This window comes from Orycteropus afer, unplaced genomic scaffold (assembly GCF_000298275.1).
Source record: "Orycteropus afer afer isolate SDZICR_OR568_19922 unplaced genomic scaffold, OryAfe1.0 scaffold00295, whole genome shotgun sequence".
Taxonomy (NCBI): domain Eukaryota; kingdom Metazoa; phylum Chordata; class Mammalia; order Tubulidentata; family Orycteropodidae; genus Orycteropus; species Orycteropus afer.
Genome location: NW_006921882.1, coordinates 2,665,821 through 2,692,957, shown reverse-complemented (window position 1 = coordinate 2,692,957; position 27,137 = coordinate 2,665,821). Strand labels below are relative to the sequence as shown.

General features: G+C 47.5%; 1 protein-coding gene across 1 annotated transcript in view; it reads left to right on the top strand.

The window, feature by feature from the left end:
• The window catches only part of VAPB (VAMP associated protein B and C), an 83,540-nt gene that overhangs the window by 53,862 nt on the left and 2,541 nt on the right, over positions 1–27,137 (top strand). The window contains exons 3-5 of the mRNA XM_007951502.1: positions 20,823–20,926; positions 24,206–24,286; positions 26,131–26,307. Of these exons, the coding sequence (XP_007949693.1) occupies positions 20,823–20,926; positions 24,206–24,286; positions 26,131–26,307 (362 nt within the window). The remainder of the gene's footprint in view (positions 1–20,822; positions 20,927–24,205; positions 24,287–26,130; positions 26,308–27,137) is intronic.

Genomic DNA, 27,137 nt, shown 5'->3' with positions numbered 1-27,137 from the left:
TTTGAACCGCTAGCCTTCTGGTTGGCAGCCAAGTGCCTTAGGCACTATGCTACCAAAAAAATTGCACTTGTGTAAACTTAGGTGGTAGGGTGATGGTTTGACATAGACGTCTCCTCAACTCTTTGTGTCAACGGGTTAAAATGCGTGGTCTTTCCCAAGGGGGTGCTTTGGAATCTCATCATTAGGGCCCGTGGTTTGAGCCCCGTTCTTGGTCCTTTAGGAAGGGACTTGTCTCATGGCAGGCCTGCAGTAGCCATTCTGGGTTGTGTGCTGTGGTGGGTGAGGCAGTAACGGGCCTCGAATGTCATGGTTTGGGCCTCTTGATCGTGGCCCCCACTGCCCCCAAGAAGTGGTCTGAGTTGCTTCGAGTGGGACCTCCCTCAGCGGTAGGGGTCCTTGGGTGGGTCATGGGGGTATGATGCTGGATTTCCCTGGAGATTCCAAATGCAAGGAAGATCGAACTTTCTGAATTAAAGAATTGTTTGTAGCATTGGGGAGTGTCCCCATTTGTTCTAACTTTACAAAATTAAATCTATTTCCTGAACTGTATGGTGGGAAAATATCTTTAAGGTAGATAATTTCTCAAAATATCTTTGTGGTAAGCTGTTAGTAGTTGTAGATTTTTTAATTTTTTTTTTAATACTGCAGTTTAATAATGAGGGAGTTTTTAATATTCCAAACCATGTTTGCCAGCGGATATAGCAGGTGAAGTGGTAAAATTATAGGCCCATCAAAAATGCTTACGTTTCCTGTAATATGATACTAAGTTTAATATTTTTATAACCTTCACTGAATTCTAATTTCATTAAAGTAGCAAGCATGCTTCCATTTGCAGCCCAGTTATGCACATAGTTTGCTGGTGTATCGAACTAGTTAGAATTGTACACTCTGTCTGCACGTGTGTGAAGTGGGAGGGCCCCAGAAAGGCTTGGCACAGATAACCCCTGCCTAGGCGGATGCAGGACATTGGAAGGGAATTGAAAACAGACGGAATTCTCTGAGAGTCTGAACCTGTAGTTTAAATGAACATTCAGAGAGCTAAGGAGCAGGAGTCGTGTCTGTGGAGAGCCCATGCAGCTCGTACTTTGGTGTGATGGGAAGAGTGAAGTCTTGAGGTCAGTCCCTGAGGGGAGCAGTGCTGCCTGGGTGGGAGCGCTGGTCAGTGAATGCAGTTAGGAAGTGTTGCCGTTGATAATGAACCCTTTCACGATTTTGTAGCTCAAGGCAGTGGAGCCAGGTGGTGGCCCCCTGGCCTGGGGCTTTGTGGTGATGAGCACAGAGAGGGGCCTGCTGGGCTCCTGGCACAGACAGTGTGTGTTGGCCTGTCGGGTGGTGATAGTGGGAGCTGCGTGCGGGGAGCTCGGACTTCTTACAGCAGCATTCTTCTTCATTGGATCATCTGCTTTGGAAGTCTGTGATAAGGACACCGTTTTATAAATGATCTTCATGAACCAGGGTTAGTACTCTCAGGTTAGAGCACCTCACGTTCATCCTTAAAAGATGTCTTTTATCTGTTCAACCAGAAGAGATTCTGGTTTTAAAAAAGAAAAGGATGCTACCAGCAAAACATCAGCTTTATTGCCTTTTTAAAATTTTTTAAAAATCCACTGTAGTAGTTTGGGTTCTTAAGAAGAGCCCTATATTTTCCTTTTTAAAAGAATGACGTAGTTGGTTCCTTCGTTTTCCGATGCCGTGAGCAAGAGGACTTATCAAGTCCATTTCGTACTCCTCACGGAGTAGACCTGTCGCCGGAGAAGGACCTCGTGCTTGGTGAAGTAGAGGGTCAGCGAAAAAGACGCAGACTCCCAAGGAGATGGATCGACACAGTGGCTGGAACAGTGGGCTCAGACACAGCAGCGATTGTGGGGACGGCGCAGGACCGGGCAGTGTTTCGTTCCCTATGGGTCGGAGCCAACTTAGCGCATCTGACCATGACACTTAGGGAAGGTTGCTTCAGCTCTTTCAACTCCAGTGATGAGCAGAAAGTAAGCAGAATTTTAGAGCAGTGAGCATAGCTTTGCTTTTCTTTCCTTACAGTCCCTGTGTGTTGATCCACTTCATTTCTGAGAGCTCCTCGGTCTGGACTCTTGTCCTGTTTGCTCCTCCATGGCTCTTGTTAACAGGACATTGACATTGTTCTGGTCTCCAGCCCATCACAGAGCAAAATGGAGAGAAAGGGCCGGGAGAGGTGGCCCTTGGGAACAGCAGGGGCAACAGCAGTCGCCTGACAGGTTAGGGTGGACTTGGTAGCAACGCCACAGAGAGCAAGTGTGGGAGGGGCTGAGAAGTATCAGTGGGGTATGAGGCTGCTGCAGCGTCGGGCAGGAGTTGGTCTCAAGAGACAGGACTTGTCGTCCCATCCTGATAGCACGGATGTTCGTAATCGCAGCATGAGCATGAGCAGGACAAAATGGTGCTGTATCCTATCCCACTGTCAAGTGTTAGAGAAGACAGGGACGTAATGTTGGGTTTTTAGAAAAGGTTTATGTTACAAATGGGATGCCTAACAAAGGGCAGGTGAGCCCTGTGGCCTGGCTGTGACTACATAGGACCCTCCCCCTTCCAGTGGCTGGAGAGAGGGGCCCTCACTGTGTCACTTCCGTCCTTGTCCTGCACACATCAGTCAAGCACATCTCAGACGGACAGAACTGAACTAGAAAAGTCCAGATGTCACAGGACAATCCCCGGCTGCCGTATTTATAGCAGGACACAGTGGATGGCTTGCCTGCCCGAAACCGAGTCAGCCGGGGCTCCCTGAGTCGCGGTGGAGGTCCACGACGGTAGTGAAGCTGGCAGCATTTTGTGATGCTCGTGAAAAGGGGGCACAGTCCAACTTCACAGCCAGAGTTTGCGGCTTTAGGGTAGAATTACATTACCGCGCTGTGGTGTCACTGGTGGTTCTGAGCGGACCGGGGCCTCTGGCTGGCATTTACAGAAATGGTTTTGATTCATTTCAGAAAGTGAGGAAATGAGTTACTGCATGGTAAATGCCATTTGGTTGAGAACTGTTTTGCGATCCTAAAGGTGCATTAAAGAACAGAGAGGTAGTGAGAGGAGATGTGGTAACAGGAGGATGGAAACAGCTCTCATGCCCCCAGGGAGGGTAGGATAGGAGAGAAACCAGCTGCTGCAGGTTAAGGAAAGAGGTTCTGTCTCCTTGGACCACACCCCAAGGGGCTTTCTAGAAGAAGCATGAGTCAGCAGGGCTAGGAATGTCACAGGGAGCTCTGGTGGCACAGTGGTTGAGCACTTGGTAGCTAACTGAGAGGCTGTGGGATGGGATGTGTGGCAGCCACGGTGTGTGCACTGGACCCGAAGTGAGGCCTGCTGTCGGGGCTCTGATGAGAGGACCAGCTCGTGTATGTACTTGGGAAAGTGGTTATGGGGCTGGGGTGGTTTTTTTTGTAAGAGGTTTTGATCTGAGAAAGAATGTGATGGTGAGAGTGTGGAGGGAGATGAACTGTCTGGGGGGGCTCTGGGGGCTCTGGGGGGCTCTGGGGGGTGGTTTGGGTGGGACAGAGATCGGGAGGGGGAAGTAGGTGGCCAGAGTCACTGCTCTGGAGATGGCATCACTGGGGTCTGAGCTGAGGTGGCGGGGCTGCAAATAAGGGGAGACATTGCAAAGGTGGGGAGTTGAAGAGTTAAAAAAGAAGGAAAGCGTGAGTGGTAGCACTTGTTAGGTGCTTATTCGTTGGGTCTGTGACCGACAAGATGCAGATGAAAATGAGTTGCGACTTGCTTGGGTTCTTGGAGGAATCTTTTATGCTGTATTTAATCAAGTCATCATCTCTCCTGGGGGAGAGGGGGACGGCGGGAGGGAGGGAGACAGAGAGAGAGAGAGAGAGTGTGTGTGTGAGTGATCTGAGGAGAGAGAGTGAGTGCTGTGCGAGTGATCCAAGTGGGGGGGATGGAGCCGAGGGGAGGGAGTGGGAGAGAGGGGAGTAGCGTGTATTCTGCATTCTTCTTTGGAAGAAAGTCTGATCACATTGATCCAGGGTTTTGGCCCCAAGACCCTTTCTGTAAGATGGACACCCCCCCACACCCCGACTCCAGTCCAGCAGACATTGCATCACAGAGTGTTAGCGCCACTGGGAGCAGTGCCCCTGGCTCCAGGCCGTCTCCTGGTAACAGGCTTCTTTGCAGTGCACTAGCAGCAGATGGGTTTTAAAAGTAGGATGGATGGTGCGTTTAAGAGGGTTTTATCATCAGTGTCTCTGGTATTCAAGTGAAATAAATTAAGTTAATGGGAAGCTCTTTTACAGCTTGTCATGGAAAAAAGTACACAATTTCTGTCACAGTTTGCATGTGTGGAGCTGAGAGAACAAACAATTAACAACGTTTCCTCTGTCGGGTTCTCCTACAGTTGCGGCTAACAGGGCATGGCAAATTGAATTCAACACAGGGAGACGAGGGTGGCTGAGGATGGATGGGCTTCGGGACATGTTTAGGGAGCAGGTGAAGCAGCCTGTGGACCCGCGGGGTCACTGAGGGCTTATGAGTTTACAGTGCCTGGGAGGGGCTTCGAACCTGTTGGTGGCCATCAGAGCCCAGAAGCCAGGAGAGCCAGTGCTGTGTGGCAGATACCTTTCCCACTTCCCGCCGAAAGCGGTCGGGGCATTGTTGTGGCTGGGGAGGCGCTGAGCACCCACCCTACCCCTGAGCCGCCGCAGGTGCACAAGCGGGCCATAACCCGCACCTTGGAAGTGGCTCGGGGTGTCGGTGCTCCAGTTCACGTGTCCTCCGCTTGGCAGAGGGGCGCGCGTCCCTGCTTCTCCAGCCGTGGCTGGTGACCACTAGCACCTTCTCCCCGGGTGCTGCGTGCCTCCCTAACCGGAACACCTGGAAAGGACACTTCCTCTCCCTTCTCCTGCTGAAGGTAAACGGCACCTTCTCACGGTTCCTCCATGTTTAAGTGGGGACGACTTGGCGGGTAGGGTGGTCTAGGCTGCAGTTCTTCTGGGGAGCTCTGAGGTCAGGCGTGGCAGCGGCTCTCAGACAGGGTCCTTCTGCGTGGGGGGAACAGGCAGTTGCCAAGGACATTTGCTGAGAGGAGTGCAGGGAACCCAGTTCCTCCGTGTGTCGTGTGTACACATGTTCCTGAGCACATGGGTGTGAACTCCTGTATGTGTGTGTCTGTCTCCACCAAGGCCACATCACGCAGAGTAAACGCATGGGTCAGCTTGTGTTACGTTCCTTTCCTTTCAACATGCGGATTCTGAGAGGAACACCAGGCCAGCCCTGCATTAGGAAGCTGGAGGGGCCCTGGGGACAGCTGTGGTGGAATAGTAGTGCTGAAACTTTTGGGTCTCGGGACCCCTTCACACTCTTACAAGTCATAGACCTGAGGAACCTTTGTGTGGGAGGTCTTGGGCCAATAAGGGCAACGGCTGCACTTGACAGTCCTGGATCCCAGAGCTTCAAAGGAAAGGATAAAGAAGTAGATCCGATGCCAAAGAGCCGAAGAGACCAGGGAGCGGAAAACTGGCACCTGGCACAGCGCGGGCGCTTTGAATGACTGCGGGTAGCATTCCGATCAGAGTGGGAACCAGATAACCAGCTGAGCACGACCAGAGACGTGCGTCCTCCCCACTTACCTTTTACAACTTCCCAGCGGCAGAAATGTGGCTCCCCCACCCCACTTACTCTGGGCTTCGTCAGACGCCCCCACCGCCAGTGCTGGGTCACTTTTTCTTTCTTTTTTTTTTTTAAATAAAGAAGAAAACCTTTCTGCTTAGTTTTTCTGCCCTTCAGTGCCTAAGGCATTTGACTGCTGACCAGAAGACTGGCAGGTCAAACCTACCAGCCACTCCTCAGAAGGCAGACTGGGCAATCTACTTCCGTAGTGATACCAAGGAGGAGGGGTCACTATGAGTTGGAATCAACTTGACGGCAGTGGGTTTGGTTTTTAGTTTTTGGTCTTTGGTCTTCTTTGAAGAGCAGGAGCCCCTCCTACAGTGTCCATGGAGTTAGTAGCACCTGTGTCCTGCGCGGCAGCCCGCCTGCTGGAACCCGGCTGGAGACTGTCCCTCGGGTGCAGCCGTTGGTGGTGGCTGGCACTTTTAGACAGGACGGTGCTGCTTTTTGCCTGCCTTTCCTCTTTTTTCCTTCTCCTTAACTCTTCTCTCTCCTCACCCTGTCTTCCTTGCCTTTAGTGCTTTTGTTTCTTTCTCTTCACTCTTTTCTTCTCTGCATTCTCTTTTCTTTCTTTTTGCTCCTGCCCCTCTCCGTGGCCAGCAGCCCCGGTCCCTACCCCTCCTGGAACGCAGCGTGAGCTCTATTGGAGTGAGCGCCGGTGCCTGCTGCAGCTGGCCTTGGCACCTAAAACTTACACTGGCATTTTCCCCCTTCTTTCTTTTTCTGCTTTCCTTTCTTCTCATTCCTACCCCCTAGTTTTCCCAGGTTTTTTTTTTCTTCCTTTTTCCTATTTCTCCCACTTCCCCATACCATATTTTTTCTTTTCTGACTTTTTTTTTTCCTTAGATCCAGCTGAGTGAATACCTTGCCTCCCCCACCTCCGCATGCAGCGGTGCTGTCCCTCCATATTGAGTGGTCCCTGCTCCTGCAGAGTGCATGCCACATTTCCACCATACACGTTTAGTGGCTGTCCCTTGCCACTTGTTTTTTGTTTTTCTTCCTGTTCTCTTTTTGTTTCTTCTTAGGTCTCCTCTTGTCCCTCTCTTTCCCTTTCCCCTCCTACATATCTCTCCCCACCCCCCTTTCTTTTTCTGTCTTTCCCCAGCAGTTGGGAGCCAGTGACCCTACCCAACCAAACCAGCCTGCACCTGCTGCCCTCCCCACTGGGCGATTGCCTCCACCTGCCCCAGTACTGCTGGACCACTGACAGAAAGCAGCCAGCACCCAGTCTGCGTGCCCTCAGCTGTTCTGCACACTCAGAGATTAGAGACTTGTGTCCACACTCCCACCTGCTGCCACGTGTGCCCAGAGACAGGTGGTGAGTGCCCGAGTGCTGCCAAACTGGCCACCAGAGTAACACGACCTCCTCGTTGCCTGGATCTGTTAAATAGAACAACAAAATAAATAATCAAGATGAAGCAAAGCAACATATAATCAACAAATAAATACACCAACTACAGTTTCTGGGAGACAGCAGACAGCTTCATATCACACACGGAAAACAGGACAAGACAGTTTAAACCAGTGACCAAAGTATAGGCCCAGAGAATCTTCTAGAGGAAGCAGTGCTAGTGGAATTACCTGATAAGGAATTCAAAAGAATCATATTGAGGTCCCTTCAGTGGATTGAGAGAAAGTTCGAGGAAACCACAGGCAAAATCATGGAAAACACAGACAAAACTCAAGAAGAATTCAAAAAATCAGTACAAGAACAAGTTGACAAAATAAATGGAAAATTAGGAAACACACAGAAACAGCAAGTAGAAATCCAAAACATTAATACTAAAATTTTAGAGATGAATAACTCATTGGAAGGACAAAGGAATAGAATTGAATCCATGGAACACAGAATAAGTAAGATTGAAGACAAATCTCTCAACATCAGTCTGTTGGAGGAACAATCAGAAAAAAAAGAATTAAAATGAAGAAAGCTTATGATTCATTTGGGACACCATTAGGAGGACTAATTCATGTGTGGATAAGTCCAGAACAGGAAGAAACAACAACAACAAACCCCAAATAGAATAGACCCCAAAAGACAAAAGCCAAGGCATGTCGTAAACTTTCAAAGTCAAAGACAAGAAAGAATCTTGGAAGTAGCTCAGGAAAAATGAAATGTTATCTACAAAGGAGAACTGAAGATCAGCCTCGGATTTCTTGGCAGAAGGCATGCAGACAAGAAGGCAGTGGGATGACATGTGTCAAATGCTGAAAGAAAAAAAAAAAAGCCAATTGTTTTGGCCCTTTTCTGTTGCTCTAACAGAAAGTACTACACATATATGGGTTTAAAAACAGAGATTTATTCTCTTCCAGTTTAGGAGGCTAGAAGTCTGAGTGCAGAGTGCCAGCTCTAGGGGCTGGGTGACAGCCCCTCAGCCTTGAGCTTCAGCTCTGTATCTTGCTCTCAGCCCACTGAAGCTGGAGGCTTCTCTTAACTCAGACAGCTCTTGCTGCTGAGGCTGATAAACCCAAGGTCAACAAGTAAAATGGCACAGTCCCAAGATTATCAAACAACATGGCAGGCCACTAGTTCAAGTCCAGAAACAGTCTCAAGATCAGCAGACAACATGTCAGGCCACTGAGATGAAGATTTGGCCAATGCATGATCCAGATAGGCCAAGAAGCTAGAGACGTTCCTCAGAGCTGCTGCTGCTTTTTTTTTTTTAATTTTTTATTGTGATTTGGGTGAAAGTTTATAGAGCAAATTCATTTTCTATATAGTAGTTCATACACATTTTATTCCATGACATTAACTACAGTTCGCCACAGTGTAACAGCTTCTCCCCATTCCCTCCCTGAAGTACCTCTTCACTATGTCTGTCTTTCCTGTGCATTCCTGTCTCCTGAGCTATCTTCCTATGCAAATATTCTGTTCTCCCATGATTGATCTTCTAAGGAATGTATTTACCTGATGTAAACGTTCATCCTATATGCCCATCTATTGTTTGGCTGGAAACCACAAGCGTGAGTCAATTCCAGACCTGAAGGATAACTAGGGGCCATAGTCTTGGGAGGTCTCACCAGGCTCCATCAGACCAGTAAACCTGCCTTTTTTGATGATTTTGAGTTTTATTCCACATTGTTCTCCCACTCTATCCAGGATCTCGTGCACTGATCCCTTTCTGAGTGGTTGACAGTGATACCTGGGCACCATCTAGTTCTTCTGGTCTCATAGTCATATGGGCTGAAGTTCACTTGGACTAATCATTTCCATGCATCTTTGGTTTTCTTCATTCTTCTTTGCTCTGGACAAGAAGAGACCTGTTGTTGCATCTAGATGGCTGCTTGCGAGGTTTTGAGACCCTAGTGCTACTCACTAAAGTAGGATGTAGAACAGTGTTTTTGTATAGTAACTATGCCAATTGAGCTTGATATCCCCTGTGACCATGGTCCCAATCAAAGCTTCTTCTTATGTGCTGGAAGCAGACCACATCCCTATGGCAGCTACTCAGTTGATGATGAGTTGTTTACCGGTCTCATTGTGGGGAATCACTACATCCAGTTTCCTAGCCACTCTAAACCAAGCTCAGCCAAGTTGGCATACAACCTTAACTGCCACACCATCCAGTCTAGCAAAATTGTCTCAAATATGATGGTGAAATTAGGCCATCCTCAGGTAAACAGAAATAAAGAGAATTTACAAAAACCAGACCGGCCTTCCATGAAATGCTAAAGGGACCCCTCCAGGCAGAGAACCATCCAGCAGCAGACAACAGCTGGAGATTAAGACATAGGCAGCATCGCCTGGAAACCAACCCAGAAATATAAGTATCAAAAATGAAATAAACCTACAAGACGGAAAATAGGGAGTCATAGATGCCAATTTGTAAACAATAATAACTACAAAGCAAAAAGAGGTAATAAATATTGTAGTTACAGAACTTTCAAATGAAGAGTAAGTCAACATGATATCAAGGTAGAATGAACTCCTTTAAACTTGGGGACATAAATATTAAATTACAGTGTAATCTCAAAGAAAATTAATAAACCTTCATACCAACATGAAAAAGAAGAAAATCATAAACTCTCAGAAAACACTAAACAATAACAATTAAGGAAATGATAAGAATATCCATAAACAAAACGACCTCAGCACAGAGAAATATATGGAACAAAGAAACCATCAACAACACACACACACACAAAACAACAAAATGGCAGTGGTAAATTCATACCTATCAATTACATTGAATGTAAATGGATTAAATACACCATTCAAGAGACAGAGGGTAGCAGAATGAATAATATAACCCATCAATATTATCTCTGCAAGAGATACACCTTAGGCACAAAGACAAAATGAGCTAAAAATGAAAAGATGGGAAAACATAAGCATATGGTAACCAAAGAGCAGAAGTGACAATATTAATTTCTGATCAAATAGACTGTAAGGCAGAAACCAGCCAAAGAAACAAGGAAAGTCATTATATAATGATTAAAGATAAAGAGTCAGTTAACAAGAGGACATAACCATAATAAATATCTATGCATCCAATGAAATATCCCCAAAGTACATAAATCAAACTTTAATTGAATTGAAAGGAGAGATAGATAACTTCACAATAATGGCAAGAGACTTTAATACAGCACTCTTGATGAAGGACAGAACAACTAGAAAGAAACTTAACAAACACACAGAAGATCTGAACAATACAAGGAACCAACTATACCTCATAGATGTAGACAGAACTGTCCACCCAACAATAATTGTACAATATACATTCTTTTTCAGTGTACGTGGAACTTTCTCCAGAATAGACAATAAGTTAGGCCATAAAGCAAGCCTCAATAAATTAAAAAACATTGAAATACTACAAAGCATTCTTCTCAGATCATAATGCTATAAAATTGGACATCAACAACAGGAAGATCAATGAAAAAATTCAAATACATAGAAACTGAATAATATCCTGCTTAAAAACTAAATATCCCTTGAATCAAACAAAAATGAAAACAACATACCAAAATCTTTGGGACACAGCAAAAGCAGTGCTCAGAGGACAATTTATACCAATAGATGCTCATATCAAAAAAGAAGAAAGAATCAAAATACCTTATCCCAACATCTCCAAATATTAGAAAAAGAGGAGCAGAATAAGCTTACAATCGCCAGAAGAAAAGAAATAATCAAGATTCAAGCAGAAATAAATGAAACAAAATGGAAAAGCAATAGAAGGAATAAGTAAGACTAGAAGTTGGTTCTGTGAAAGGATTAATAAAATTGACAAACCACTGGCAAATTTAACAAAGGAAAAGAAGGAGAAGATGTAAATTACATGAGTAAGAAATGAAATAGTTGATGTCATAACTGAACCTATTGAAATAAAAAGAGTAATAGAGTACTATGAAGAACTGCAGGAGCTCTGGTGGTGTTGTGCCTAAGGCATTTGACTGCTAACCAGAAGGCTGGTGGTTCAAACCCACTGCCCACTCCTTGGAAGGAAGGTTGGGAAATCTACTTCTGCAAAGACGGCAAGGAGGTCACATGTTCTGACCTCCTCTAACCCTCCAAGAGGAGGACAGGATTACCAGCAGTAACCCAAGGCCTATTCCTACAAGGCCAGACATGCTGCCTCCCTCCAGCCCTTTCACCAACTGTTCCTCCCATAGCACCCACCACCTCTTTCCTGGGTTCGATAATTCGCTGCAGTGGCCACACAGAATTCACAGATTACAGGGTTTATTAGGGAAGCACCAGGCTACAACTCAAGTTCAGGAAGAACGCTCAGTCTCTCTCCCAGCCCACCGTCCCTCAGCCAACAGTCTCTCACAGTCTCTTTCCCAGCAGTGCTGGTCCCTCAGTGTCTCACTCAGCAATGTGTGTCTCTTGCGTCTCTTTCCCAGCAGCACATGTCTCTTTCAGGGGTGCGTGTCTCTTTTGTCGCACGTCTTCCTCAACCAGCAGTCAGAGTTCTGCCTCCAGGAGGCCTCCTTTTGAGCCCGGAAGGGTGGTCAAACTAGCCAATCACAGCATCAGAACTCTAAGCACCTGAGAGAGAGTGGGAACTTCCCAGAACATTGTATTGTGCCACGCCCAACAGAAATAACCCAGGTGGACAACTTCAGCAATCAGGAGCTCCTCAGTTGCTCATAGAAAATCCCACCTTGGAGTTTACAAAGACTTATGGGTAGAAAAGCCACACTAAGTAATTTACTACATTGCAACTTCTGTAGTGATACTGCCTCCGAAACCCAAAGAGGGGTCACTATGACTTAGATCTGACTTGATGGCATTGAGTTTGGTTTATTTTTTTAATTATTTTTTTTAAATGAAGAACTGTATGTCAACAAATTTGAAAACCAAGAAGAAATAGTAAAATTTCTAGAAACACACTACCTACCCAAACTAACACAATCTGGGGTAGAAAATTTGAGCAGACCCATAACAAAGAAATTGAACAAGTCATAGAAAACAAACTCCCAATAAAAGTCCTGGCCCAGATGTCTTCGCTGGCAAATTCTACCAAACTTTCAGAGGAGAGTTGACACCACTTCTACTCAAACTATTCCACAACATCAATAGGAAAGGATGGAATACTGCCGAACTCATTCTGTGAAGCAAGCATAGCACCAGGCAAAGACACCATTAAAAAAGAAACTTATAGACTAGTATCTCTCATGACCATTGATGTAAAAATTCTCAGCAAAATCCTAGTCAATAGACTCTGACAACATATCAAGAAAATAATCATGACCAGGTGGGATTCATACCAGTATGTAAGGTTGGTGTAACATTAGAAAAACAATGAACGTAATCCACTGCTCAAATAAAATGAAGTAAAAGAACCACCTGACCATTTCAGTTGATGCAGAAAAGATATTTGACAAAATCTAACACCCATTCTTGATAAAAATGCTCAGCAAATTAGGAAAAGAATGGAAGTTCCTTAGCATAATTAAGCACATGCACATAAAACCAATGGTCAGTATCCTCAGTGGAGAGAGACTGACGGCATTCCCCTTGCAAAGGGGACCAGACAAAGATGCTGTTTATCAACACTTCTGTTTAGTATTGTATTGAAAGTCCTAGCCAGGTTAGTAAGGCAAGAAGGGAAATTAAAAGGCATCCCGATTGGCAAAGAAGAAGTAGAAGTATCTCTATTTGCAGATGATATAATCCTGTACATAGAAAATCCTAGAGAATCAACAAGAAAACTACTGGAACTAATAGAAGGCTTCAGCAAAGTAGCAGGACAGATCAACATATAGAAATAAATCAGATTCCCCTACACTAAAAAAGAGAACTCTGAAAAGGAAATCAGGAAAATAGTATCATTTTTAATAGCCACCAAATGATGAAGTACATAGGAATCAATCTAACCAGAGATACAAAAGACCTATACAAAGAAAACCGCAAAACACTGCTACAGAAAACCAAAAGAAACCTATAGAAATGGAAGAACATACCATGCTTATGGATAAGAAGACTTAACATTGTAAAATTAACAATGCAGATACAATACAGTCCTGATCCAGATTGCATTATCATTCTTAAAGAGATAATTATAAAAAATTAACTTTATATGGAAAGGAAAGAGACCTCGGATAAGCAAAGCACTACTGAAGAAGAAAAGCAAAGTAGGTGGCTTCACACTCCCCAATTTCAAAACCTACTATACAGATATAGTAGTCAAAAAAAGCCTGGTATTGGGACAATGACCGACACATAGATCAACGGAACAGGATTGAGAACCCAGAAGTAAATCCATCCACCTCTGGTCAGATGATTTTGACAGTGGGCCAAAACCCATTAAATGAGAGAGACAAGTCTCTTTAACAAATGGTGCTGGCAAAACTGGACATCCATTTGGAAAAAAATGAAACAAGATCCATCTCTCACACTATATTCAAGAATTAACTCTAGATGGATCAAAGACCTAAGTGTAAAACCCCAAACCATAAAGGTCATCAAAGAAAAAAAAATAGGGGCAAACTGAAGGGCCCTAATACGTAGCAGAATACATATGCTGTCAAACATAACGAAATGTGCACAAACTGGGATCTCCTAAAAATTAACATTTGTGTGCATCAGAAGACTTCGTCAAAAGAGTGAAAAGAGAATCTACAGACTGGGAAAAAAGTCTTGGCAGTGATATATCGGGCAAAGGACTGATCTTCAAAATTTATAGAGAACTTCAGTACCTCAACAGAAAAAAGACAAGCCATCCATTAAAAAAAATGAGCGAGTTGTTGGACCTGTGGCCTTGGGACCATGGTTGCGGGTTACATCAAGCTCAGTTGGCATAAATACTAGGCAAAACCATTGCCCTACATCCTGCTTTGGTAAGTAGTGGCTGGGGTCTTAAAAGCTTGCAAGCGGCCATCCAAATGCAACAACTGGTCTCTTCTTGTCCAGAGCAAAGAAGAGTGAAGAAAATCAAAGATGCATGGAAATGATTAGTCCAAGGCACTGGTGGACCATGAGACCAGAAGAACTAGGTGGTGCCCAGCTATAAATGTCAACCATTCAGAAAGGGATAGGTGCAGGAGATCCTGGATAGAGTGGGAGAACAATGCAGAACAAAACTCAGAATCATAAGAAAAGACCAGCTTTACTGGTCTGATAGAGCAGTGAGACCTCCCAAGACTATGACCCCTAGTTACCCTTCAAGTCTGGAATTGAGCTCACTCCTGTGGCTTCCAGCCAAACAACAGACAGGCATATAGGGTGAACATTTACATCAGGTAGATACATTCTTTAGAAGATGAATCATGGGAGAACAGAAGGGCAGTATTTGCACAGGGAGACAGCCCAGGGGACAGACATGCATAGGAAAGAAGGACACGGGGAAGAGGAACTCCAGGGAGGAAGTGGAAGGAGAGTGGTTACACTATGGGGAATTGCAGTCAATGTCATGGAACAAAATGTGTACAAACTATTATATAGAAAACGAATTTGCTCTGTAAACTTTCACCCAAATCACAATGAAAATTAAAAAAAAGAAAAAGTGAGTAGATAAAAAATGGTCAGTGACATGAACAGACACTTCATCCAAGAAGACATGCAGGCAGCTAACAAACACATGAAGAAAGCTCGCAGTCATCAGCAGTTAGAGATGGCAATCCAAAACAATGAGATCCCTTCTCAGCCCAGCGTTAATAGCAAAGTTCAGGAAACAGAAAAGACATGCTGGCCAGGGTGTGGGGAGATGGAACACACATACACTGCTGGTAGGACTGTAAAATGCTATAACCATGTGGAAAGTGGTATGGCACTTCCTTAAGAATTTGGAAATAGAAATACACAATTCAGCAATCCCACTAGTAGGCATAAAACCTAGAGAAATAAGAGCCGTGGCACGAATAGATGTTTATTGCAGCACTGGTCACAATAGCAAACAGATGGAAACAACTTAAGTGCCAGTTGTCGGATGAATGGATAAACAAACTATGGCTCATACACACAGTGGAAAACTATGCTGTGTGGAAGAATCACAGTGAATCTGTAAAACACCTCATCACATGGATGAACCTAAGAACATTTATATGGAGTGAAATTAGTCACAAAAGAACAATTATTATACGAGACCACTACTGTAAAATGTTAAGAGGCTTATGTTGTTGTTGTTGTTATCTGCTGTCAAGGCAGACCCAACTCATAGCAACCCCTCCTTGGGTTTCCAAGGCAGTATCACTATGGAAGTAGATTGCCCCATCTTCCTTCCGAGGAGTGGCTGGTGGGTTTGAACCGCCAGCCTTCTGGTTAGCAGTCAAGTGCCTCGGACACTATGCCACCAGCGCTCCTAAGAGGCTTATACACAGAAAGAATTTTTCTTTGAAGGTTACCAGGGGTGGGAGGGGAAGGGAGGGATAGTCACCAGCTAGAAGGTAGACATGTATTAACTTGCATGAAGAGAGAGTCAGTATACAGTAAAGAGGCCAGCACAGAATGATCAAGGCAGTAGGAGACATGGGGAGGAGCCCGAGAGTTAAAGGTAACATAGGGGAATGCTGTTACACACACAGCCCTGCACTAATAGTCATACCAATAATTTGAGTGGATGCATAGACACTCGGTCTGAACAGGGCTGAGAAGACAAGCGGGACTGCACCCACAAATACATACAGCTTTGACAGAGGCTGTCTTCATTTGTGTGTTTATATGTGCTGCAAATACATCCATGAGTCTAGCAGTGCATCCAGGGGACAGAGTTATGACAATGTCTTAGTCATAACCAAACACTTCGAGGGAATGAGTCACTGGGTATGGAGGCTCAGGACCAGAATCTCAGGGGACAGTAAGTTCATTTGGCATTACATTGTCCACAAAGACAGTATTCAGTGTCCTACTTTGGTGAGTAGCAACTGGGGTCTTAAAAGCTTGTGAGCAGCCATCTGAGGTAAAATTATTGGTCTCTCTTTGTCTAGAATACAGAAGAGTGAGGAAACTCAAAGACACAGGAAACAGTTAGTGCATAGGACTAATGGACCACATGAGTCCCAGCCTCCATGACCTCAGAACCAGAAGAGCTGGATGGTTGGTGCCTGGCTGTCACTGCTGACCAATTTGAGAAGAATCACAGTAGGAGGTCCCAGTTGAGTGGGGGGAAAATGTGGAACACAATTCAAACTTACAAAAAGCCAGGCTTACTGGTCTGATAAAGACTGGTGGAACTCCTGAGCCTATGGCCCTTTGACACTCTAAGTTAGAAACTGAACCCCCATGACTCAACTGGCAGCCAAACAATAGAGAGGCCTATAAAGTGAACAGTGATTTCAGAAGGGTGTGCACTTGTTAGAATAATCAAGCAGATGAGATCAAGAGGATAGTATTTGCCCAGGGACAGAGCTAGGAAGGTGAGAGGGAATGGGAAGAAAAGGAAGGATGAAGGGAAGGAAGGGGGTGGAAGTAGAAGAATGTGGTTAGGGTGTGGGGGTTGCAGTAAATGTCACAAAACAGAATGTGTATGGATTGTTGAATTGAAAATGAATTTGCTCTGTGAATTTTTACCCAAATCACATTTTTTTTTTTATAAAAGGAATAATATTAATGAGAAAACGAGTATATTTGTGTTTTTGTGGATCTGATTTGCATTTGCTCTGTTGTGATAGGTTGTTTTGGTGAAGGCATGAGAAGAAGAACTGGTTTCACGACAGATACTGTAGTTGGAGAGGGGAGAGGTGTTACCTCATAGTCTTTTGAGATAATTGTAGATACTATTCTTTGATACTCCACCAAAACTTACCAAGGTGTAATTTCTGAAAAGGTTAGTACAGTGTGGAATTTGAAACCTTGTCAGTCAACTTTTTGAACTTTGTTTCATGACAGTACATTGGTCTGTGTTGCACTTGAATGTTTTATAACGTCATGCATGGGACGTTTGGGAACTAGTAGTTCCCTAAGTTTTATAGATCTTCTGTTAAACAGTATCAGAAAATTGTGGTTCTTACTCTTCCCACCGATCTCATCAGAAGAGTCCTAAGTATTTGGGAAATTTTCAAGCGCTTTACTGGCATATATGTTCCCCCAAATCCTAACTTTTGCTTGAAAGCCTGGATTTAACTACTGACAACAAGACTATCAGTTGTTTGCCTTGAGGTGGCAGGCTCACTTTGTCTATTTTCAGGGACGAGTTGCCATGTCCCCAGGTCTGAACAACCATTGTTTGTCTGGCAGTTCTTTCAGGTAAGCATGGTGTCCCACGAAAGCAGCCTCTAGTTCACTTCACAGCCAGCCGCCCTGGTGTTTTCCCCAAACAGGTGCTGGTGGACTCCCCTTGCCATTTCATGCTGTGACAGAGATACATTCCCGAAGTTGAAGTTCAGTCAAACTAATCATTTGTATGGCTTCAGCAAAGGTGTGTTTAAATGAAATAGGCTTTTTTTTTTTTTTTTTAATTGAGGGCCCAGTCTTCTTTCCAAGGAGTACTTTAGGCACTACACCACCAGAGCTCCCTTTTGAGTGTGTGGTGGTAAAGAGCACAGTGGGCCCGGTGCTGTGTCTTGGACCTTGACCCACGCTAGAGCGTCAGCGGGACCACGTGTTGCTTTGCACTACCAGTGCAAATGTCAGCCCGGTGAGAAGGCAGACAGCATTCGAGTGTTACTGTGACCATGGCTTTGACTTCGTGGTTACCTGAAAGGCAGCTTTCAGGATTTGCAAATGGTGTTTGGAGAACCTGGTGTAGAAGTCTGAACCCTGGAGTCAAAACCAGGTTGGAGCCCTGGCCTGGTGTCTGATCTGCTGAACTCAAACCCAGTGAGGCCGACCCTGGGTTGTCTCTCCTCTAGAACATGGTGATATGGGACTTGGATGGATTGTGGTGAGGCATAAATGGGAGAGCCAATGAGACTTCACCTGCTTGTACTTAGTAACCACAGACAACCCAAACCCACTGCCATGGAGTCAGTTGTACCTCATAGGGACCCCCATTGGGTTTCTAAAGCTATAATTCTTTATGGATGTAGATTGCCTCATCTTTGTCCTGAAGAGAAGCTCATGGGTTTGAACCATCGACCTTCTGGTTAGCAGCCAAATGCCGTACCCACTGCACCACCAGGATTCCTTTCCTAGGCACTAAAAAAAAAAAAAAAAAAATCACTGCCATCGAGTCATTTTGACTCATAGCGACTCCTCCTTGGGTTTCTGAGGTAGTATCTCTTCCAAAGCAGATTGCACAGTCTGTCTTCCAAGGAGTGGCTGGTGGGTTTGAACCACCAGCCTTCTGATTAGCAATCATATGCCTTAGGTACTACGCCACCAGAGCTCCCTCCTCGGCACTAGGAAGGGTTACTTTTCTTTCTTTCCTTTCGGGGGCTTTGTGAAAGTGTTGGGGATGGGAGAAGGCAGGGTGAGGTGGGGAGACCAAACAGTGGCCAGTTGTGCCCTGGGGCTGCCTAGAACCCAGGCTGAGTTCTCAGGAGAGACTCACTGCACCGCCTTTACGGAGGTGGTAAGGAAGGGAACAGCCGAGCCCCTGGGCCGCTTGTCTGGGGATGGGCTGTGTTTGGGGGACTCCTCAGTGCCTCCTGCATGCCTGGTAAGGGCTGCTCTGATGGCTAGCAGTGTTTTCTGAGTGCTCACCTTCAGGGCATCTGGGCTTCTGACACATGGTCCCAGTTCATCTGGTAGAGTCTCCAGAAGGGGCGGGTTTTGCTGCGAGAGATGAGCCCACTGAGAGCCTAGCCGGGTGGAGGGACAGAGCTCTCCTCATTCCTGGAACACGGTGCACTAGAGCCAGGCCAACCAGAAAGTCTTCAAACCCACATCACTTGAAGATTTAAAAATGAGTGTTAATCTGACAGCAGTTTGAAGACTGTCTCATCTGCAGAAGAGGTTGGGAGTCCTGTCCAGGAAGGCACCTTGGTTTATACCTGTTTCTTACTGCAGTCCTGGGTGTAGGAACCAAGAGGAGATTGGCTTGCCCAAGAAGAATGTGGGTTCTTGCCCTGCCAAGTTGGTGGGCTGTCCCCAGGGCTAGTGTCAAGCCCAGGTGTGGAAGCGTGTTCACATGTGACTGGCTGCCATACCCTGGCCACCTGGTGGGGCCAGGGCAGGAGTTAATACGCATGCCAGCTCCAGCAAGGGGCTTCTCCGGGGGCCAGCCATGCTTCTCATGAAGCCCTGCCCAGGGTGGCCGCAGGGTGCTGTCGAGTAATGTGCTGTCCCCTCAGCTGGTGGTCCCAGCATTGGGATTCTGGTTCCCAGACCCAGCACCCTTCTCGGAGCAGTCCTCATTGGTAGCTGTGCTTGGTGTGGATGTTTTGTGTATGCCATTCCTGGCCTCATGAATGGGTTGCTCTCTGGCACACCTTGTTTTTCATCCTGAACAAGTCTCCTGGTAAGGTCCCCTCCAGCTCTAGCACTTGGGGGGTATGGGTGGCAGAGCTGTCTGAGTGATGAGGCACACCAAAGCAGTTAGACCTGATGCTCTGGTAGGTTTTTCTGTCCCCAGGGTGGATGGGGGACCTTGAACTTCTACTTGCCTCCACACTTGGTCCTGTAGGGTGGGTGCTGGTGGGTCTAGGGTACGTGATGCGAATCCAGCTCTGTGTATGGGATCGGTTCTACGTCCTAACATTGTGCCCTTAACCAGGAGTCACTTCACCTTGCTGAGCCCTCTATTTGTCACCTGTCAGTGGTCTCCAGGCCCCTGCTGTTTGTTGCTGGGTGATGGTGGGTGGTGAGGACTGAGAGGGAGCTCCTGCTGAGCCCTAAGGCCTTTGTGAAGACAAGGGAGCAATGACGAGTGCCCCCAGGAAAGCTGGGTGGGAGCTGTGCTGATGGGGAAGGGCCAGGGCCCAGTGCCCCGTGACGGCTGTAAGTGTGACCTGGGTTTGGGTTTGAGTCTTGGCTCCTCCATGGTGCGACCCAGGAGACTTAGGCTCTCTGTGCTTAAGTTTCTTCATCTGAAAATGAAATCTAATAGTACTTGTGGTTCAGAGTTAAGTGAGAGACAAACACACTGCAGGTAAGAGACTGCTTTGGGCGTCAGGGGACAGCAGGGGACAGCGCCTGCTGCCTGCACTCAGCCAGGGCCACACAAGGGTGCCCTGCTGCACGGTTTGGTTTCAGGGACCACAACTTGGTGTGTGGTTCACCCAGAGCTTTGTAGCAGATAATCCATTTCAGGGCAGTGGTTCTGGGGCACGAGTAGGTCCTAGCTGCCCTGTGAAATCAGCTGAAGGAGGCCAGTGGGTGGGAAGGCCGCGGGTGCCACTCTTCGTCCCTAGGAGCCTCACATGGGCGCTCTCTGGGTTCGTAGGGAGACAGGGTGAGCCAGCATGCCCTGCCCCTGCCCCTGCCCCTGCCCCTGCCCCTGCCCCTGCTGTGTCTGTCTCTGGCGTTCTGCTGGCAACACTGCATGTCAAGCCCTACCTCAGTCAGCCGTGGGATGCAGAGCAAATAGCAGCTGGAGGGGCTCCTTACCCGTCTCAGGTGCTGGGATGTTCTCCCGAAAAATCCAGCAGCTGGCGACCCTCCCCCTCCCGTGTGGCTGGTGTGTGGCAGCGTCGTGGCAGTGAAAGCTCTGTGGACTAGCAGTCAGGGGGCTGTGCCAGGACCTGCTGTTAACCTGGGCCTCAGGAGTGCGCTCTGTAGACGAGAGAAGACGCAGGTCGTGTGGGCCTGCTCAGCTCCCAGGGGCGTCGGGAGGCTTGGCTGCTTTACAACACAGGCACGTGCTGCGAGACAGACGGCTGCTGGTGCCCAAGCTCTGACCCTGCTAATGAAATATTTTCTTTCCCAGTGATGTTGCAGCCTTTCGATTATGACCCCAATGAGAAAAGTAAGCACAAGTTTATGGTTCAGTCTATGTTTGCGCCAACTGACACTTCCGATATGGAGGCAGTAGTAAGTACGGAATGCTTCTTATTTTCTTGAGTAATTAAAGACAAAGAGAAACTAATGGAGGTGCTTGTGGATGCATGTGGTGGAAAACGTGTCCTGGTTGCTTAAGGGGGGGCTCCAGGAGGTTTGTTCTTCAGCTCCCTGCAGGGATTTTCTAAAGCTTTGAATAATTTTAACATTTTCCAGAATTCTGTTCTTTCCTGAGTTTTATCATCTTAGTTCAGCATCCCATCTTAGCCGTTCTTTGCTCTGATGGGTGGTATGTTGAGTGGTTGAGGGATTTTCCACTCCATCCCCCTTGCACAGCGGGGTCTCGGTATAGGGACGTTTGTCCCCCAGTCCTCACATCCTCCCAAAGCCAGAGAGATGGGAAAGTTGAGCTCTGAGCACCCTTCGCCTCCTTTACTGTTCTCCTAGCTTTCTTTATGGTGTCCCCTGCTTGTTAAATGCATGTTCACATCTGTCTCTTTTTTTGTAAAAGTAAGATAGCTTGATTTCATAAAATAAGTAAGTGGTACTCATTTGCCTAGGGAAGAAAATAGATTATCATAGAAAGCCTCTGAAAAGGAAGTGTTTAGACACTTGGATAAATCAACAGGCCTCTGGGCGTGTGAGCGGGTTGCAGTTGGTAGGTAAGCCTTCCGGGCCGGCTCCACCAGGACCCACTTCCCAGGCAGGGGAGGAAAGGCAGGATTGTCAGGGCACATTTATGTTATCGCTTCCCAGCTTGCCAGCCCAGGCCAGGAGACTGCAGTCATCCAGGGGACGCCAGTCACTCCCCAGTGTCAGATTTCTCTCCACGGGGTATGCCCGACTGCCCTCATGCCCTAGAGGTGCACATTGCCCCTTCTTTTAGCCCCTGGAGAAGCCTCCCTGGCCATCTTCATTGACATTTACCTTTTGGGCAGAAGATGAAGGCTAAGCTGGGTACTTGTGGGTTTGAGGGGCTCCGTGACAATAGGCCCCCTTCAGTCTCCTAAGAGGGTCATTGAAGCATTCGTGACTTTCTCTTTATTTCCCGGAAGCTGATGCAGCACTTCCTATTATTTTGTGTTGTCAAGGAAACTTACAGCCAGTATCAAATACAGACTGTCCAGGGGTGTGTTTCAGTTGGCTTGTGCTGCGAGGTTGTGAGAAAAACAGGGCTCTCAGGGCTCACGAGCTTGCAGCCTGGTTCTGCCTCTGATAACATGGTGGCCTTGGGCAGGTCTCATGACCTCTCCTGAGGTTTCTCATCACCTATAAAATGAGGGTGAAAACCAGTCCCCATGGTGGTTGTGAGGACCCCATGCTATGTGTGTAAAACATCTGCACACAGCTGGTGGTTTCTCTGAGGACTGTCCTAAGCCAGATGCTGTATATGGTGGTCACTCAGTAAATGTTTAGGTCTCTTTCTTGTATGATTATTTTTCTAACACTTTTAAGTTTTTTGTTCAAAATGAACATTGTAGGAAACTTTGAGAATACATAAAAGTGAGCAAAAAGTAAAATATAAATAACCTATAATTCATTCATACTAGACATGAACCATACAAACCAAATCCATTGCCTTTGAGCTGACTCCAACCCAGAGCAACCCTCTAGGACGGAGTACAGCTGCCCCGCAGGGTTTCCAAGGCCGTGCTCTTTGCGGAAGCAGACTGCCCACATCTTTCTCCCTCGAAGTGGCTGGTGGGTTCAAACCACGAACCTTTTGGGGAGCAGCTGAGCACTTAACCACTGGGCCACCAGGACTCCTAAATACTAGCCATACCATGACAGTAAGAGTTTTGTGCTGGTTTATCTTGAATTGCTTTTCTTTTGATACTCAGACCTACAGAAAGTCAGAAGAGAAGAGTGATCACTTTATCCCCTTTATCAGACTCACGTTTGTTCACACATTGCCATCTGTGCTTCAGTTCTGTCATATGGTTTCTGTTTTGCTGAACCATTTGAAAATAAGCTGTAGACGCCGTGACACCTCACCTCTACGTACTTCAGAACAAGGACACTCCCTTACATCCCCACGTTGCTGTTCTCAGAGTTGAGGACATGGACATTACTTGAGTAATGTTGCCTAATAGGTCCGTCCTTACTCAGAGTGTCCCGGGTGTTCTAGAAATGCCCTGTAGTTGTTCTCACTCTAGAACGGTACCCCAGCCCTTCCTGTCTTCTCTCGACTTGGAGCATTGTGAGGCCAAGCCAGTTGACTTGTAGGACGTCCCACCTTCTGGGTGTGTCTGTCTCCTCCTCTGCAAGCTCAGGGTGGACATTTTTTGGCAAGAACATCCCACAGGTGGTGATGTGTGTTTCTTGCAGCATTGCATCTGGAGGCACTTAGTACCCAGTTGTCCCTCTTGTACTGGGGATGCTACGTTTAATCACGGGCTTGAGCCGTGGCTGCCAGCTCTCCCCATATCCAAGTGCGCTTCCCTTTGTGCTGACACTTGGTGTGACCTGGTCCTTTGAGGTAACATCATCGCTGTCCCGCTCACCAGGTGGCCTTGGTATCCATTGACAGGCCTCGTCCAGTGCCATCTGTCACATAGACATCTCCACACACCGTTGTGCTTGTGTGCAGAGGGCCAGGCTGAAGCTCTGTCTGTAACTTTTCCCCCACGTAGTCTCTGGATACTCCCCCTGTGCTGAGTCCCTCATGCTGGTCATGAAGGAATCTGCCTCGGGTCCCCTGTTGTTCAGCATTCAAGTGGCTCCCATCGGGAGCTCTTGGTACCTGGGCTGCTCTAGCTGCCTCCTGCAGGGAGGGTTTTGGGCCTGGGGGGTCTTCCTTTCTCTGCACTGTGACTTACTGCTATGCTGGTCCACAGCTCCCAGCATCCCCTGCAACTCCATCTGCTGCCAGACTAGGGGAGTGGCTGGAACCGGGGGCAGGCAAGAGTAGCTGTGGAACCCCAGCAGGGTGTGCTGGAAACTAGGGTTGGTTTTCTGATGGAGAGCCCCATTACTCTGGCCATCCAGGCAGTCGAGGCTCCTCCCATCCTCCAGCAGTCCTCCCTGTCCCAGCTGCTCCCCACCGAGGAGTGGCTCCAGGGCCATGAATTGACACTGGGGAGTCAGGCAGCAGGACTTTGGGATGTGTGAACTGTAATAAATACTCAGGAAGGCCAGTATATTCAATCTTGTCACGTTAAAAATATTAAAATCTCAGCAGACAAGTTCTTTAGTTGATATCCATCAGGGCTTTCTCATTAAGAGTATTTTTCTGAAATTGTCAGTTATGGGATGAAAATTATTCTTCAGCAGCTTTATAATATCCTGATTATTCAATTTAAATTGTTTTAGTGGAAGGAGGCAAAACCGGAAGACCTTATGGATTCAAAACTTAGATGTGTGTTTGAATTGCCAGCAGAAAATGATAAACCAGTAAGTATGTTTCTAGTTAACAATAATGGAATGTCTCCTGCTGATGCCTAGCTGCCCACCATCTCCTGCAAACCCATTTTTAAGGTGACAGATTATTTTCCTTCCTCTGATGAAGGAAGAGACAGATAAGTTGAAGTCTGTGAGAGGCCTTTGAGAGGCTCGCAGGCAGCCCACTGGGACCCTGCTTCCCAACTAGGGTGGCCCATTGGCTGTTGAGATGTGCACAGCCCAGACCGCTACCCCGTCACATTCCAGGGCTGCATTGCTGCTCAACAGTGGTTGAGACCAGAACTGGGGCTCCTTGGTCCTTGGCCCTTGACCATGGAGCTAGGTGGACAGGGAGGCGGTGAGCCCTTAGCTTGTGTCGTTTGACAAAGGTGGTGCCTCCAGCTCCATTCCCGCAGCACCCCCTCTCCCCACCCCCCGTCCTCACCTGCTTCCTCATCCCAACCCTGCTCGCACATCAGAGCTCCTCAGCTGTAGCACTGACGACACGTGGGGGCCAGATGACCCTTTGCGTGGGGCCGCCCGGTGCACAGCAGTGTTGACAGGATCCCCCGCCTCCACCCACTGGATGCCAGTAGTGTGCAACCCCCCCCCCAAGTTGTAACACTCAAACAAACGTGCAGACAACTGCCACCACATCTTTCCATCTCCCACCCCCACCCTCCAGGTGAGACCCAGCTAAGGCCTGCACTGTTGGGGGGCGGACGGAGCACCTTCCTCCAAGCTGTCACTCACTTTTCTTCTTGGAACAGGCTGGCATCCAGGTGTCAGCCTGTCATGGCCCTGGTTTGTGAGCAGTTGAAGAGGGAAAACTGGGCCTGAAATGCTCCTCAGTCTGATGAAAGTCCCTGAAGCCGTTTCAAAGCACAAAGAGCTGGAAATGCACACGTGGAGGGTTGAAGGGCCCTGGGTCTCGCCAGCTGGTGATGGAGAGGAGCCACACTCTGAACCTCCTGGCAGCGGGGCTGGTGACCTCCAGGAAGTCTGTTGATTGTGTCCAAACGACTTGGGGGTTCCCTCCTGCTCCCTGATTGACCAGTCCCATTGTCCTGGTTCTCTGAGTGGGTCATTTTTCCTTCCTGCCATTGCACACTGTGCCCTGGGATGGCATCTGGGCAGCTGAGAGACCTGCATTCTGGTCTAGCTCTGGGATGGTTTCACTTTGTGGCCTCTGGCACTCAGTCCTCTGAGCTGGAGTCAAGGGCTGAGCCAGAGCTGGGCTTTTCTGTTTGCAGCACAGAACCTCCAGCTAATGACTTCTGTGCTTTGTCCTCCAGCACACCAGAGAGGTCCGTGCCCTGCCCCACTCCCTTCCTCTCACCCCCAGTCAGGCTCCAGGGGGCAATGGAGCAGTCAGGGCCTGGTGCCAGGAGAGGTGTGCTGTTTGCAAGACCACCTTCCTCCCGGCCTCCAGGCTCTGTGTGAAAGCACTTGCCCCTGTGGAACGGTCCTCCCTGGTCCCCTGCCTGCCCGGCCAGGCCAGGCGATATGCAGCACTTTGGGGGGCCCGTCGCTTGTGGCTTGTGCGGATTGCATCGTACTGAGTTTTGCATGGCAGGCATTCGGCAGTGCAGTGTGCATGGTTCTTTTTCTCTTTCTTTGAAGTGTTAGTGTCAGCGAACTTCCTTATTTTTCCTCATCCATAATTTCAGGGGCCCACTTGCCCCAGATGATTAAGATACTAGATAAGGTGATCCATTTTAAAATCGATGTGACGTTTTACAGTGTGGATGAAACGCCAGCACGTGTGATGGTTGCTGAGAACTACTTGACTTTGCATAGAAACGTCCTTAATTACGCAGTTGGTGACACTTGGGCTTTCGTTTATCTCTGAACAGCATGATGTAGAAATAAATAAAATTATACCCACAACTGCATCAAAGACAGAGACCCCAGCAGTGTCTAAATCTCTGAGCTCTTCCTTGGATGACACTGAGGTCAAGAAGGTGATGGAAGAGTGTAAACGGCTGCAAGGAGAAGTCCAGCGGCTGCGGGAGGAGAACAGACACTTCAAGGTAATGGCTCGCACTTTCTGACTGTGTGCAGGGAACAGCACTTTTACCAGAGCCCGGGGGAGGGGGCTTCAGGAACTCCTGAGTTGGTGGGTGCTTTTTCATAGTTGAACATTTTCCCCAGGGGAGAAATTTCCACAGCTTTTGTCGGTTCTTAGAAGGGCCCTCAAGAGTCCTAAAGTTCAGAACACTGCCCCTGGGCCAAAGTTGTCAACTATTTAAACTCTTGTCCCCTTTAAAAACAAAGTTCCACCTTCCTTTAGTATAAATGGAAAATACAATTTCAGACTAGAACTAAAAGAGCAGTGGGGATTTTGAATGTGTTTTCAAACCCCACAAGCTCCCATTCCCTTGGGTGAGAGCCTCTTTTTTCAGAGTGAGTAACTTCCCTGCACTCTGTCTTAGCACAGGGATTATTGTGAGTTTCAGAGACCGGGTGGAGGGTCCGGGGTCATTGTGCGTGTCAGAGACTGAATGGAGGGTCCGGGGTCATTGTGAGTGTCTGTCAGAGACCGGGTGGAGGGTCTGGGATCACAGTGAGTGTCTGTCAGAGACCGGGTGGAGGGTCCGGGGTCACTGTGAGTGTCTGTCAGAGACCTGGTGGAGGGTCTGGGGTCACTGTGGGTGTCTGTCAGAGGCCGGGTGGAGGGTCCGGGGTCACTGTGAGTGTCTGTCAGAGGCCGGGTGGAGGGTCCGGGGTCACTGTGGGTGTCTGTCAGAGGCCGGATGGAGGGTCCGGGGTCACTGTGGGTGTCTGTCAGAGGCCGGATGGAGGGTCCGGGGTCACTGTGAGTGTCTGTCAGAGACCGGGTGGAGGGTCCGGGGTCACTGTG